The sequence below is a fragment of the Schistocerca nitens genome, chromosome 1, assembly GCF_023898315.1.
Source record: "Schistocerca nitens isolate TAMUIC-IGC-003100 chromosome 1, iqSchNite1.1, whole genome shotgun sequence".
In the NCBI taxonomy this organism is placed as follows: domain Eukaryota; kingdom Metazoa; phylum Arthropoda; class Insecta; order Orthoptera; family Acrididae; genus Schistocerca; species Schistocerca nitens.
Window position 1 is genome coordinate 643275377 of NC_064614.1, and position 15633 is coordinate 643291009.

The 15633-nt window shown below is 46.9% G+C and overlaps 1 protein-coding gene across 1 annotated transcript in view; it reads right to left on the minus strand.

Annotated features, from left to right (window-relative positions):
• LOC126258184 (ARF GTPase-activating protein GIT1) overlaps positions 1-13863 on the minus strand; it is a 311125-nt gene extending 297262 nt beyond the window's left edge. Inside the window, exon 1 of the mRNA XM_049955621.1 lies at positions 13359-13863. Coding sequence (XP_049811578.1) covers positions 13359-13416 — 58 coding nt within the window. The 5' untranslated portion in view covers positions 13417-13863. The remainder of the gene's footprint in view (positions 1-13358) is intronic.
• Positions 13864-15633: the final 1770 nt, after the last annotated feature.

Genomic DNA, 15633 nt, shown 5'->3' on the forward strand with positions numbered 1-15633 from the left:
GAACAATAGAAAAATGGTCTCTGTCACAAAGGTCCCCATGGATGCGCCACTGAATCGTGGGTGAGATACTCGGGCTGCAAACTGTGAGATCAATTGCTGAAAATGTTCTGTGGGCCACACTGAAATGGGTTTCAACTCCAGTGTTAACTAGGCAGACATGTAATTCTGAAAGGAGGTGTTCTAGCACTCGGCCTCTGTGAGACATAGTGTTGTTGTCCCCCAATAAGAGGAAGGGCGCCGGGAGCTGTACCATTAACTCTAACAGCTTGTGATAGTGGAAAGGTCTGTCTGGAGATTGATAAACATTACATAGTCATCCGAACTGACAGGTAGACACTCTTGGCCATGGCTTCGAGTACAGTGATAAGGGGCACCTGCTCACTGAAAATATCAGAGCGTATGAGGATATAGATCCCACTGGACACCCTCTCAACAATAACACAATTGGTACAGTACACTTTGTAGTTTTTCAGAGCAGGGAATTGTGTTGTAGACCGTGTTTCCTGAAGAGCTATGCCAATTACGGAGTAATCAGCCATTAAATGATGGAGGTCGGACAAATGGAAATAATAGCCGTTACAGCTCCACTGAAGGAGTGTTGGAGCCACGTCTGAAAAAGCAGTGAATGGAAAAGATGGGTGTGATTACTTCGCTATCAGGTCATGGTCCACGTGACTGCTTGACCCGTTGTCCGTGTGCACAGGCTCGACCACTGCAGGGTTGGGGAACGGAATATCTGAAGCCTCAGAAAGTAGCTTATCTTTCTGCTTATCCTTCTTAGACTTCAATTTCTCTATTTCATCTTCTGGGAGAGAAAAGGGTCATACTTTTCTTCGGCCCACAGCCTGTGGCTGCTGGTCCTCGCCTTGAGAGGGGAGTGCCTTGACAGGTGTCCTCATCCCTGATTCCAGAGGACGACTAAGCATCTCTGTCCGCACCGATGGTGTGTGAACCACCAGTGCTATAGGCGTAGGAGATGAGGAAGCTGACGTTCCCTCCCCCAACTGTAGAACAGGTCCTGGAATACTTTCATGGCCAGGAGGCGTTGTGCAAGACCTTGTCATCGTGTGATGTGTAGACTGTGATATGACAGTTGCAAAATTGGAGGCCATATTAGTCGGATGAAGTCTTTCAAACCTTTTCCTTGTATCTTGGTAAGACAGGTGGTCAGGCATTTTATACTCTTTAATTTTTTTCCCCTCTTGAACACTGAGCATTGCAGTGAATGAGGAGGGGGGGGGGGGGGGGTTCTGGACCACTGACACATTGAGGGGGTTGGTCACAAGGGCTGCCCTCATGGGACACCTGTACACATGTCCTACAGATAGCCTCATTGGAACAGCAGGAGAACATGTGTCCAACCCTCTGCCACCCAAAACATCTAACTGGAGGAGTAAAGTAAGGTCTGACATCACACCTATAAACCATGATCTTAATCTTCTCAGGTAAAATGTTTCTGTCGAAAGCTAGGACAGAAGCTCCAGCATCCACTCTATTATCCTTGGGTCAATTTTGGATGCAGCAACCAAAACTGTCTCAATGCCATGCCAGAATAGTATGCAGCTCATCATCATTTTATAGTATTAGGGCCCAATGGAAGATAACACCATGAATTCTATTGAGCTTGTTATGTGGAGAAATGGTGACTGGTATATCTCCTAACTTGGTTGGTTGGTTGGTTTAAGGATTAAAGGGACCAAACTGCAGAGGTCATCGGTCCCTTTTTCCAAAAGACTAAAAATACCCACAGAGAATAAAAACTGTTCAACAGAAAAGGAGACAGACGACACAGAACAAAAGAAACATAGACAAGGACCAGACAAAACTAAATAAAATCACACCGAGTGTGACGGTGGTTGGCCGACCATAGGAACAAAAAAAGGAAAAGCCAACCACCGAAAACACATTAAAAACTTAGTTTAAAACCGTAGGCCAAAGGCCAGAATCAACATAAAACAATAAAATAAAACAGAAACACTCAGAGTAAAGAATAAAATCCCCCTGCCCTAATAAAACGTAAAACTAAGCCAGCCATAACAGGGTCATCAGATAAAAGGGCAGGGAGCGTCTCAGGCAGCGCAAATGTCTGCCTGACCACAGCTAAAAAGGGGCAGGCCAACAAAATGTGGGCCACTGTCAAAGCCGCCCTGCAGCGACATACAGGAGGGTCCTCCCGGCGCAGTAAAAAACTGTGTGTCAGCCGGGAGTGGCCAATGCGGAGCCGACAGAGGACGACTGAGTCCCTGCGGTTGGCTCGCATGGATGACCGCCACACAGTCGTCGTCTCCTTAATGGCACGGAGTTTATTGGGCGTGATCCGATCGCGCCATTCAGCTTCCCAAAGCGCAAAAACTTTTCGGCGGAGGACTGCCCGCAAATCAGTCTCTGGGAGGCCAACATCCAGAGACGGTTGTCTCGTGGCCTCTTTCGCCAGGCGGTCAACATGTTCATTGCCCGGGATACCGACATGACCGGGGGTCCACACAAAGACCACAGAGCGGCCGCTACGCGCAAGAGTATGCAGGGACTCATGGATAGCCATCACCAGACGAGAACGAGGAAAGCACTGGTCGAGAGCTCGTAAACCGCTCAGGGAATCGCTACAGATAACTAAGGACTCACCTGAGCAGGACCGGATATACTCTAGGGCTCGAAAGATGGCGACTAGCTCAGCAGTGTAAACGCTGCAGCCAGCCGCCAAGGACCATTGTTCGGAATGGTCCCCTAGAGTTAGCGCATATCCGACACGACCAGCAACCATCGAACCGTCGGTGTAAACAATTCCAGAGCCCTGATACGTGGCCAGGATGGAAGAAAAGCGGCGGCGGAAGGCCTCTGGAGGGACAGAGTCCTTCGAGCCCTGTGCCAAGTCGAGCCGAAGGCAAGGGCGAGGAACACACCACGGGGGTGTACTCAGAGGCGCCCGGAAAGGAGGTGGAACAGGGAAAAACCCAAGTCCACAGAGAAGCTCCTTGACGCGTACGGCGATCGGACAACCCGACCGGGGCCGACGGTCTGGCAGATGGACGACTGACTGTGGGAACAGGACACGGTAATTTGGATGCCCGGGCAAGCTAAAAACATGGGCAGCATAAGCAGCCAGTAATTGTTGGCGTCGTAACCGCAGTGGAGGGACACCTGCCTCAACAAGGATGCTCTCCACAGGGCTGGTGCGGAAGGCACCAGTGGCAAGTCGGATCCCGCTGTGCAGTATTGGGTCTAGCACCCGCAACGCAGAGGGGGATGCTGAGCCATAAGCCAGGCTCCCATAATCCAGACGTGACTGGATTAACGCCTGGTAGAGCCGCAACAGGGTAGATCGGTCGGCGCCCCCAGCGGGTGTGGCTCAAGCATCTCAGAGCGTTTAGATGCCGCCAACACGCCTGTTTGAGCTGCCGGATATGAGGCAGCCAAGTCAACCGGGCATCAAAAAGGACACCCAAAAACCGGTGGGTCGCCACCACTGAAAGAAGTTCGCCGGAAAGATAAAGCCGCGGCTCCGGGTGGACAGTGCGTCGCCGGCAGAAATGCATTACGCAGGTCTTGGTTGCCGAAAACTGGAATCCATGAGCTACAGCCCAAGACTGCGCCTTGCGGATAGCACCCTGTAGCTGACGTTCAACAGCTGCAATGCCAGTAGAGCTGTAATAAAGGCAGAAGTCGTCAGCATACAGGGAAGCAGAGACAGAATTTCCCACGGCCGCAGCGAGCCCGTTAATGGCTATTAAAAACAGGCAGACACTTAAAACAGAACCCTGTGGCACACCGTTCTCCTGGACGTGGGTGGAACTGTATGAGGCTGCGATTTGCACGCGGAAGGTACGAGACGACAGAAAATTTCTGATAAAGATCGGCAGAGGGCCCTGAAGACCCCACCCATGAAGCGTAGAAAGGATGTGATGACGCCATGTCGTATCGTACGCCTTCCGCATGTCGAAAAAGACAGCGACCAGGTGCTGACGGCGGGCAAAGGCAGTACGGATGGCCGACTCCAGGCTCACCAGATTGTCGGCGGCGGAGCGGCCTTTACGGAACCCACCCTGAGATGGAGCCAGAAGGCCCCGAGACTCCAGTACCCAAGTCAAGCGCCGGCTCACCATCCGTTCGAGAAGCTTGCAAAGCACGTTGGTGAGGCTAATGGGGCGGTAGCTGTCCACCTCCAAAGGGTTCTTGCCTGGCTTCAGAATGGGGATAACGATACTTGCCCGCCACTGCGACGGAAACTCACCCTCGACCCAAATACGGTTATAAAGATCGAGGAGCCGTCGCTGGCAGTCCACTGAGAGGTGTTTCAGCATCTGGCAGTGGATGCTATCTGGTCCAGGAGCGGTATCAGGACAAGCGGCAAGGGCACTGCAGAATTCCCACTCACTGAATGGAACATTGTACGATTCTGGATGGTGGGTGCGAAACGAAAGGATCCGACGTTCCATCCGCTCTTTAATGGTGCGGAAGGCCTGAGGGTAATTCGCAGAAGCGGAACTCATAGCAAAATGCTCTGCTAAGTGGTTTGCAATGACGTCGGAGTCAGTACAAACTGCTCCATTCAGTGAGAGCGCAGGGACGCTGACAGGTGGCCGATAGCCGTAGACACGTCGAATCTTGGCCCAGACCTGCGATGGAGTGACATGGAGGCCAATGGTGGACACGTACCGCTCCCAGCACTCCTGCTTGCTTTGGCGGATAAGGAGGCGGGCTCGCGCACGCAGCCGTTTGAAGGTGATCAGGTGTTCAATGCAGGGATGTCGCTTGTGACGCTGTAGCGCCCGCCGGCGATCTGTAATCGCTGCAGCGATCTCAGGTGACCACCAAGGCACAGTCCGCCGCCGAGGGGACCCAGAGGAGCGGGGAATGGCAGATTCGGCGGCAGTAACGATGCCGGTGGTGACCGATTGAACCACCGCATCAATGTCGTCATTAGAGAGAGGCTCAAGAGTGGCAGTGGAGGAGAACAAGTCCCAGTCAGCCTTATTCATAGCCCATCTGCTAGGGCGCCCAGAAGAGTGACGCTGTGGTAGTGACAGAAAGATCGGAAAGTGGTCACTACCACACAGGTCGTCATGCACACTCCATTGGACAGACGGTAAGAGGCTAGGGCTACAGATTGAAAGGTCAATGGCGGAGTACGTGCCATGCGCCACACTGAAGTGTGTGAAGGCACCATCGTTTAACAGCGAGAGATCGAGCTGCGACAATAAATGCTCAACGATGGCGCCTCGACCTGTTGCTACTGACCCACCCCACAGAGGGTTATGGGCGTTGAAATCGCCCAATAGCAAAAAAGGTGGCGGCAATTGGGCTATCAGCGCAGCCAGGACATGCTGCGAGACATCACCATCCAGTGGAAGGTAAAGACTGCAGACGGTAACAGCCTGTGGCGTCCACACCCGAACAGCGACAGCCTCTAAAGGTGTTTGGAGAGGGACAGACTCGCGGTGCAGAGTGTGAAGGACATAGAGGCAGACGCCACCAGACACCCTTTCATATGCTGCCCGGTTCTTATAATAACCCCGATAGCCACGGAGGGCGGGGGTTCGCATTGCTGGAAACCAAGTTTCCTGAAGAGCAATGCAGAAGAAAGGGTGAAGGCTGATAAGTTGTTGGAGCTCAGCGAGATGGTGGAAAAAACCGCTGCAGTTCCACTGGAGGATGATATATTCCATGGCTGAGAAAGGCGTGAAAGGACTGGGAAGGCAATTTACGCCGCTTGTTCACTCACTGCTACCGATTCAGTACCCGTACGAGAGGCATCCATGACGTCTGAGGGACCAGCGAGATCAAGGTCCGCAGCGGACGCTAGAATCTCGACTTCATCCTCAGATGCAGAGCGCGAAAGGTGCGGTGGGGTTGGTGCCATCGCAAGTTCTTTGGCCTTAGAGCTCTTTCTCTTGGACTTCTCTCGCTGAACCTTGGGTTTCACCGGCTGGGAAGGCTTCACCGATTCAGTCTCCGGGACAGAGGAGGATCGTGAAGTCCTACGCCCGGCCGCTGGTGAGGACTTATGCCACTGTCGGCCGTCATCCTTCCCGCTGGTGGAACCCTGGGAAGGGAGGGTCCCAAGGGAACTCTTACGGGCGAGAGTAGCCGAAGAAGTTAGACGCTTCTCCGGCTGAGAAGCGGGGACGGACGTCCCTGACGGGTGGGAGGAGGTTGCTCCTGAGGTAGGTGGTGCAGGAGCAACCGGTTGGGTAGAGCCCCCCACGGGCAAGGGGGCAGGAGGAGTCTTACTGCTTATCGAGCTCGCTGGAAGTCTCGAAACTGATGGGGTTAGCACAGTTGTTGTAGCAGCTGCGTAAGACGATGTCATTCTCACAGGATGGAGTCTGTCATATTTCCTTTTGGCCTCAGTATAGGTCAGCCGGTCCAGGGTCTTATATTCCATGATTTTGCGCTCTTTCTGAAAGACTTTGCAGTCAGGCGAGCAAGGAGAATGATGCTCTCCGCAGTTGACACAGATGGGAGGCGGGGCACATGGAGTATCGGGATGAGATGGGCGTCCACAATCTCGACATGTGAGGCTAGAAGTACAGCGAGAGGACATATGCCCGAACTTCCAGCACTTAAAGCACCGTATCGGGGGAGGGATGTAGGGCTTGACGTCACAACGGTAGACCATCACCTTGACCTTCTCCGGTAATGTATCACCCTCGAAGGCCAAGATGAAGGCACCGGTAGCAACCTGATTGTCCTTCGGACCCCGATGAACGCGCCGGACGAAATGAACACCTCTACGCTCTAAGTTGGCGCGCAGCTCGTCGTCAGACTGCAAACGTAGGTCCCTATGGAAAATAACTCCCTGGACCATATTTAAACTCTTATGTGGTGTAATGGTAACGTGAACATCCCCCAACTTGTTACAAGCAAGTAACCTGCGTGACTGGGTGGAGGATGCCGTTTGTATCAGTACTGACCCAGAGCGCATTTTGGACAAGCCCTCCACCTTCCCAAACTTGTCCTCTAAATGCTCGACGAAGAACTGAGGCTTTGTGGATAGAAAAGACTCCCCATCAGCTCTCGTGCAGACTAAGAATCGGGGCGAATAACTATTACCTCCATCCTGAGACTTACGCTCCTCCCACGGCATGGCCAGAGAGGGGAACGTTTTCGGATCGTACGTTTGAGCATTAAATTGAGCCCGAGAATGCTTAGAGACTGCTGGCGGCTGGCCGCCAGCGAGAGATGATGTACCACGCTTCATTGCGGGTCATCCGCCCTGATGCCACCTACTCCGACCAAGGGCCCTCCCCACGGGCGCCACCCAGCCGCAGCAATAGCCACCTGGCAGGACGGCCATTGCCGGGAGTCCTGATGCCCCAAGGAGATGGGCATCTACTCCTTGGCATACGTGGGGAGTTAACGGCGCAGGCATCAGTAGAGCGATCCCTGTGTTGTCAGGAGGCTACAACCAAGAGGGTACATGGCGGCCCCACCACAACGGACTGGCTACCGTGCTGGATCTTAGGTGCAAAACTGTCCAAGGTCGTCGTCGCAGTTAAAAGAAACACTGCAGAGTGCAGCGTGGTAATCGCCCAAGAGATGGAAAACGAGCGGGACACCATTGCAACGACGAAAAAGCCGGCTAAAGGTCTCAATGCACGACGGATACAGTGCACCATGTAAGGCGCCCTTCCCCAATTGGCTCGCTCTTCGGAAGAATTTAGAAAGATGGAGGTCAAACCCGAGAGGGGACCATCACATAAGGCCGAAATGTTTGAGACTCCTTTGAGTCACCTCTTACGACAGGCAGGAATACCGCGGGCCTATTCTTACCCCCGAACCCGCAGGGGGGGGGGGGGGGGGGGTCTCCTAACTTGACACAGGCCTCAATCTCCCGTGATTGTCTGGCAAGCAATGTTCTTATCAGCAAAGATCCATTTCTCATCTTCTCTACTTACACAATATCCTCAAACCGATCTTCAATATTTTCGACAAAAAAACATTGCCTTTGTTGTAATGAAAGAGCCGCTGTCTGTGCGGGAACAAACCAACAACTCAGCAAACTTTCCACTTCCATTTCTCCTCACCTGGCTCTCGTCTTGAGGCATCGTCAATGACAGAAACGTCATAGGATTGTAAACATCTGCATTAAAATTACTATTCCTGATTGATGGGATGGCTGTGTCAGCATGGCCACTAGTAAGTTTGTTCCATTTCACTGCGGATCATCGGGCCCGATGCCCCTCTCTCCCACTGGAGGCTCTACCCGTGGGTGTCACCCTACCAAGGCAAAGGCCACCTGGCATGGTAGCAGTTGCCCAGAGTCCTGGTACATCGAAGTAGACAGGCACTGACTCCTTGGCAGATAGGAGGAAGTCAGAGCTCAGGCATTGGCAGTGTGATTCCTGGAGGGGACATGATAACCCCACCATGACGGACTAGCTATCGCACTGGATTTCAGGTGCAGAGGTAGATCCACACGATTGGTAGGTGAGGAGAGAACACTGCACAGTGGAGAGAGAATGTACCCCCAAACGGCTCGCACTTCAGTAAAATTTGGAAAGCTGAAGTAAAATCCAAAAAGGGGACCTGAATTTAAAAACCTAAAAAGGTTAAGGAAAAAGCATTACTAAAAATGTGAAAACAGCGGAAACCTTCAACTGTCCAGAGATCTGTTACAAGACCAAGGTAAAAAAAACTTGACCCAATAAAAAGAAAGACTCCTGTTAGCCACCTCTTACAACAGACAAGGACGGTTCTCGAGTGTATTCTAGCCCCCGAAACTGTAAGGGATTGATTGTAATTAGAGATATGGTGGTGTTCAATTGGAAGAGGGTAGTCACCCAAAACTTTGGACTTCAAATGTTTAGTAACTAGCAGTGATGTCACTTTTTTGACCAGCAATGTGCCTTACACAACTGTTTAACACATTTTTGGGTTCCAGCCAAACCATCAAGGCCTTTCCGCGTATAGAAGGGCAATACCTTTTCAACACATCGTCGTCTCTCTTTATCATAAGGAACGTATTTTGACATGTTGATACAATACTTGAATTTTAGAGGAAGATTGCTCAGCAGGGCTATCCTCCCGTGCTCACTTTTGGTGGTGCATCTCATCGGTGTGTAGCACACCTTAAGACTGAGGTTTTTTTTGTGCTAGTTTTTACCATCTTCGCTGTCCAGGCAGTCAAGCCAAGATCCCTATTCCCCGTGACACAAAACATGTTACCACCACGAAAAATGGTGGCCACTGAAGCATGCCCAGAGCTTACAGTGACAGGGGACAGCATTTACCAGTCCCCAGCTCACGAATCCCAAGGTTGAGAAGCCCATAGCCAGCAAACAAATGTCGAGTCTCTGGGGACGTTCATAAGTAATATACTGATGGAGAAGGATGAAGGGTTAGGGTTGATGAAGTCACAGAGTCTAGGGATGAATTCGGCTGTGGCAAACCTTGTTATTCTCTTTTCTAGTAGGTCGTCTGAGCATGTGTTATCATATGTAGAGGGCCAAGTGTCACTGGCTGACAGAGGGTTGGTCAGAAAAGGGTCGTTACAGGTAGCAAGTTTGTACCTGTCAGAGGAAGCAAAGTCATTCATACGTTTCACAGTCGTACTAGACAAATCAAAATACTGAGCAGCTCAAGCAGGTATTGGAACACCTGTGCTGGTATTTCTAAGATGCCTAACGAAGCTGGGGAGGATACTGTGAACAGAACTAAAAAGCTTAATGTACATACTTATTAGTGAATATGTAGTGAGGAGGTAAATAAGGTATTACTACAGGAAACCAAGCAAAGTGCACTCAATGCTTTGCCGAGGGATTAGACACCAGAGATGGCGAGGAAGGTGTGCAGTCATGTGCCTAAGGATCTCCATGCAATAGTGAAGTTGATGCTGGAATATGAGGAAACATGTTTTGACAACCAAGTTTAGGCAATGTGTGGATGTGGCGTCTCCTGCAAGTGAGGCCTATAATATGACACTAGGATTAGACTTCCTGTATCAGCATCACACTATAATTGACCTCTGAGGACGTGTAATGGAGATTAGTGGGAAAATATTCTGGCTAGGAGGAGTTGTCGTCAATATCGATTTGTAGTGTTGAGCATCTGTTGTACAATGCAATCCGGGTAACCTTATCAACAATGACATTAAGACTTAATTCTCATGGCTGTGTGCCAAATGGCACCGGGAAACCAATATGGGTAAATGTGGAGCCAGACTTATCAGTTAGTACGTTGTGTGTATCCACTGGGAGATAGTGAGGTATTACATGCAGCTTCTTGTTTAGTGAAGCAAAATATTGTACACAGATGGGAGGGGGGCAGAGGTAAGGTTGTACCCATCACTGTCAATAATTTTCATGTTGAGGTGATAAAGTGTTAAAGGAAACACTGGAGGTGACATCTAAAACTCTGGACGAGGAGGAGGATTGCTCCACATAAGGTGTAAGCTATAAGAGCACAGGATGCTACTAACAACGCATTTTGCAGAAAGGTGAAGCATTTGGAAGGAACAGTGAGTGCGAAGATGGAAGAGCTATTGTTAGAATTTCAGGACTTGTTCTTTCCAAGAGGGCCGTTGCCTGCAACACCCATGATGCAGCACAGCCAGAGGCAGTATAGAATACCATGGTCTCTGCAGCCGATTTTAGAATAGTTTACTTATCAACAGTCGGCCAACAGCATAACAGAAGAGTAATAGCTGCTGTGGGGCGGGAACTGTAATTGTACCAAAGAAGTCTGCAGATCTGAGGTTATATCTATTCTGTTGCGATTACTGTTATTTGAAGAGTAAAACTACGACACATGCCTACCCAATTCCAAACAGCATGGAAACGATGGCTTTAAATGTTCAGAAATGTAAAATTGTGCACTTCACTAAACAAAAAACCATAGTATCTTATGACTAAAATATCAATGACTCAGTGTTGGAATCAGCAACTCGTACAAATACCTGGGTGTAACACTTTGTGAGGATATGAAAGGAAATGGTCACACAGGCTCCATCTTGGGTAAAGCAGGTGGTAGATTTTGGTTTACTTGTAGAATACTGGGGAAGTGCAATCAGTCTACAAAGAAGATTGCTTATAAATCACTCATGCGACCTGTTCTAGAAGATGGCCCCAGTGTATGTGACCCGTACCAAATAGGACTAACAGAGGATTTGATGTATACAGAGCAGGGCAGCACAAATGGTTACAAGTTTGATACATGGGAGAGTGTCACGAAGCTACTAGAGGAAACGAATTGGAAGACTCCTGAAGATACATGTCAACTATCCCGAGAAAGTCCAATAAGAAAGTTTGAAGAACAAGCTTTAAATGATGACTCAAGAAATATGCTACAATCCCCTACTGAGGATAAAATTAGAATAATTACTGCATGCACAGAGGCAGAAAACTATGTTTTCAGCAGCCTTGGGACATTATCCGCATAGAAGAATGCCATTTGGTTTAAAGAACAAACCAACAACATTACAGAATTTGTTGAAAGGATGGAATCCTTGTAAATGACCAGTGCATCTAGATAACATCACTGATTTTTCAATGGATATGCAGGATCATAGTCAAATAATCAGGGAGGTGTTCAAAGCATTAAGAGCTGGACATCTAACAAAAAGTAAAAAACAAGACACTTTGCATTGCAAGAAGCAAAATATTTGGGTCACATAATTAGTAAGGATGGCGTTGAGAACTGATCTGACATTGATAAAGGCAGAATGATATCTTCCAGTACCAGGAACGAGTTACAATATTTTCTGGGTCTTTCATATTATTATAAAGTTCACAAGAGGATCTGCAGATACAGCACAGCCGTTTACACAGTTGTAAAAGGAAGGTATCAATTTTGTACACTCTGAAGAGCATCAGACAGTGTTCACCCAACAGGTCTCTCAGCAGCAATGCAGCACCAAGACACACCTGGTATGCCTGCAGTGCACAGGTCTGTGCAAGCGATATGTCACAAACCATGTACACTTGCACTGCAAAGACTTGACATATTTTCTATGAATCAGAGTTGACCTACTTCTGCAAGGTGTCTATCAGTTGGAAACCAAAGCTCATCGTGAACTGACAATAGCATGACGTTTCGTGACTTTTTAAAAGTTTTTGGGACAGAGAATTTATCCTTGACTAGGAAGCATACCTAATTCAAAGAACGATAATAAAAAATAAGGAAAGGTAACTGTGGCTCCCAACAACACCTGTTTGTTTACTAGTTACTTGAAAACAATCTCATTAGCAGACAGCTCACATGAATGGTGTCATCCAAAATGCAACGTCAATAATATAAGAGCAACATACATACAGAAAAAAAAGAAAAATCCACTGTATGGTTAAACAGAGGGATAAATACATGAGCATCTACACATTAATAACTTGCAGACTATAATTGTTTATTCATTCAGTTGTCATCACTAACTCAAAAACTAAGTGGATTGTTTTGAAAGTCAATATTACTGCTGCAGGGAGAAAAATTACCAACATCAATGGTCAGATGAAGGTAACCAAATGTTACCTATTACAGGAACTGTTTGATAATGAGAAATCAGAAGTAACACGTGATGAATAAAGTATACAAAATTGTGACTGCAACGAAGATCAACCTATGAAACACTTTTCAATCTTCACTGTAGCCAAATTCTTTCACATGTCTGTAAGTACCAAAACTGCACTCCAATTTGCAGTAAAACAAAGAATACTGGATAAATATCTGTGATAAATAATAATCTTCAGGTATTCTTGACTGCCACACAAATCAATTGATACTGCTGAATTTCACATATTCTTCCAGAAAATGAAGTTAATTGGGGATTTTATTATGGGAATTGGGCCAGAGATGTGAATGATTAACTCCTATAACCTTCACTCATGTAGACTGTTTACTACTTTCACCCACCCCACTGCTCTTATCCCATACAGCTTTCAATGATTTCAGAAATCCCACCACTGTCATAAGGGGACTTTTTTCAAGTAATTTTACTTTATAATCTTCATTAGCCCCAATACTTGATGGCCGTTGCACATACACTAGGTAAATATTTAAAGTATGTGCTACATATTATTTTATATTACGTTTGTAGATGGTCTGGCGATTAAACGCCCAAATTATTCTCTCATATAAACAAGGCCCTACACGATATAATGCTCGTTTACATCGTGTTTGGCATAAACAACTTTTTCAATGAATTTCAATTGGAAATGAGCAACACTAAGAAGTTTAAAATCTACACTTAAATTAAATGTATAAACAAAGAGGTGCTCCAATTTGATAGACCCACTTACAACACCTTGAATTTCAGATTACTACAGTATTGCGTAACCCAACAGCTGATAGTTTATATGTCTTAATAAATTGCCATCATGCTTATGTTTCCAAACAACAGCTTTCATGAACTCTTTTTTTAACAGCACTACCTTGTGAACCGCAGTCTGCACAGACGTCGGTGATAGTTCGTAGTTTTCCTTTTGACATTTTCCAAAATGTTCATTTCCATTAATACTGTCGGCAGTGAACACTTTCTTCGTGGAAAGGCGTGGAAAACGAGTAACTGTCACCGAACAACAAGATTTATGTTTTCTACATAGTAGTACTTCGTATTAAATTTAATTGTACTCTCCTTCAATTAAATGTCACGAAACACCCCGAGTCATCGCACAACCGAACGAGCATATGCACTTCACGTATTTGCACCAAACTAGACTCCCAACACTCGTAATTTGTGAGGAACATTTCCACAATAGCAGAAATGATTTACCATTTAACATCTGTAGACATCACATCTGAAAAATAGTATCTCTGAACCAATTGTGTCTAAATGAATGTGTAACAGGTAATTTTGTTGACAGACTGTTAAAGTTCTAGAACAACATTGCGAAACGGAAACAAAGCCTTCGATGATTGAAATTTACGTTATTTACATTTTTCCTGGGCTGTGTTAAAAACACACATGGAAACTATCGAGACCTGCATCGATTTGATGATGTTAAGGCCCGTCCACACGTTACGATCTGTCTGCGCAAATGTCTGCGCACATCACATCTGCGCAGACAGATCGTTGCGTGTGGACAGAAGATTTGCACCAACCTGAGGTGTGTGCAAACCTGGAAGTTGGAGTTGGAGGTTTGAGCGAAACCTCTCAAATCTGTGGGTTCAAACCACATCTGCGCAGACAAGTTGGAGCGTGTGGACAGGAGATCGCCGCAAATCTGGCGCGAAACAGCTGTTTGCTCAGTCTAGTGTTTGTATTTGTGCACACTGGGCATTAAATTGGCTGATACTCGTCAGTGTTCTCGAGAGTTTGTAAGTGAATTCATTGAAATATGTAGAAACCACCCATGTTTGTGGAAGATTAAAAGTAAAGAATATAGTGACCGAGACAAAAAGACTGCAGCATACAATGCTCTAATTGAGTTATCCAAAGTTCAGAAATCTAGATCTGGTGTAGGACTAGATCAAGTATACCAGCCAACGTTATGGTATTTTGATCTGCTTGGCTTTCTTAGTGATCAAGAAACACCAAGACCAAGCAGGAGTACAATTGAAGGTGAAATTGGAGTGTCAATGTTACCGCCAGCCGTTCATGAGGAGAAATTGCCCTTCCCATACAAGTATTTTTTCTCATAATATGAAGGGTTACAAGCTTTAAGAGATAATTATAAGTTTCGACATCCATCCGCAAATAATTTCGCCAGTCGTTAGGTTCGTCCTGCAACTCTCTCAGTAAATTTACGTGAGAAAACTGCTTTCGCTTTAGCAGCCACTGTCTACACCATTTTGCCCGCTTTCTCTGTTTCCTGCGGTTGGTCTGAATGTTTTTTGCAACACAAGTTGCGAACACAGACCACAACAGAACTTCCTCCATTTCTATATTTCAAAATAACTGAATTAAATGTTTGACGTTTACGGGGAGCGTAGTCGCTTGCCACTGATATTTCTTTTCTACACCGACAGATGGCGGGCGAGTAGTAGATTGGGGTTTGTGTCGTGTGAACACACCACATTTGCAGCGATCTTTTGCATGTACAGACATCTGCACCGATGTCTGCGCAGACAGATCGTTGCGTGTGGACCGGGCTTTACTCCCACAGCCCGCAAATCACTTTTAAGTGCGCGTGCCGTTTTACTGAAATTTCAAACCGTCTCGTAGCGGAATGAAACGCCGGATTAATGACAAGGTAGGTATTGACGTGAAAAATATTCAGACATCTAACTAAATAACAACCACTGGAATTACCGCCATATGCCCCAATTTGCTAATGTTCCTGACACACTGTTGGAAATCACTATAATAAGCCCAAAAATAAAAATTTCATTGCTAAATAGAACATGGGTGTTAATAACTGTTTCAAAAATGAAAATATTATCAGATGTTTCCGTTTTGGCGTTTTCCATTGAAAACACTTACTGTTCTACCAAATACATCTTCAGATTTTAGACGATGAGGTGTTTACTACAAACGTAATACGCCTACGTTACAAGATGCACAATATAATTAATATAATGTGCTATTTATGTTCCAAAATAGGCACACAATATGAAGACAGTATTGTAAAGTTAGTTATCATCAAACATTTGCTGAGAAAACTGAAAGCTAGATGTGATTTTGGACAACAGGCATTGGCAACAGAATGAGATGTTGTTTTTGATCTCCGACAGCAATTATCACTCCCTACACTTCCCCCATTAGCA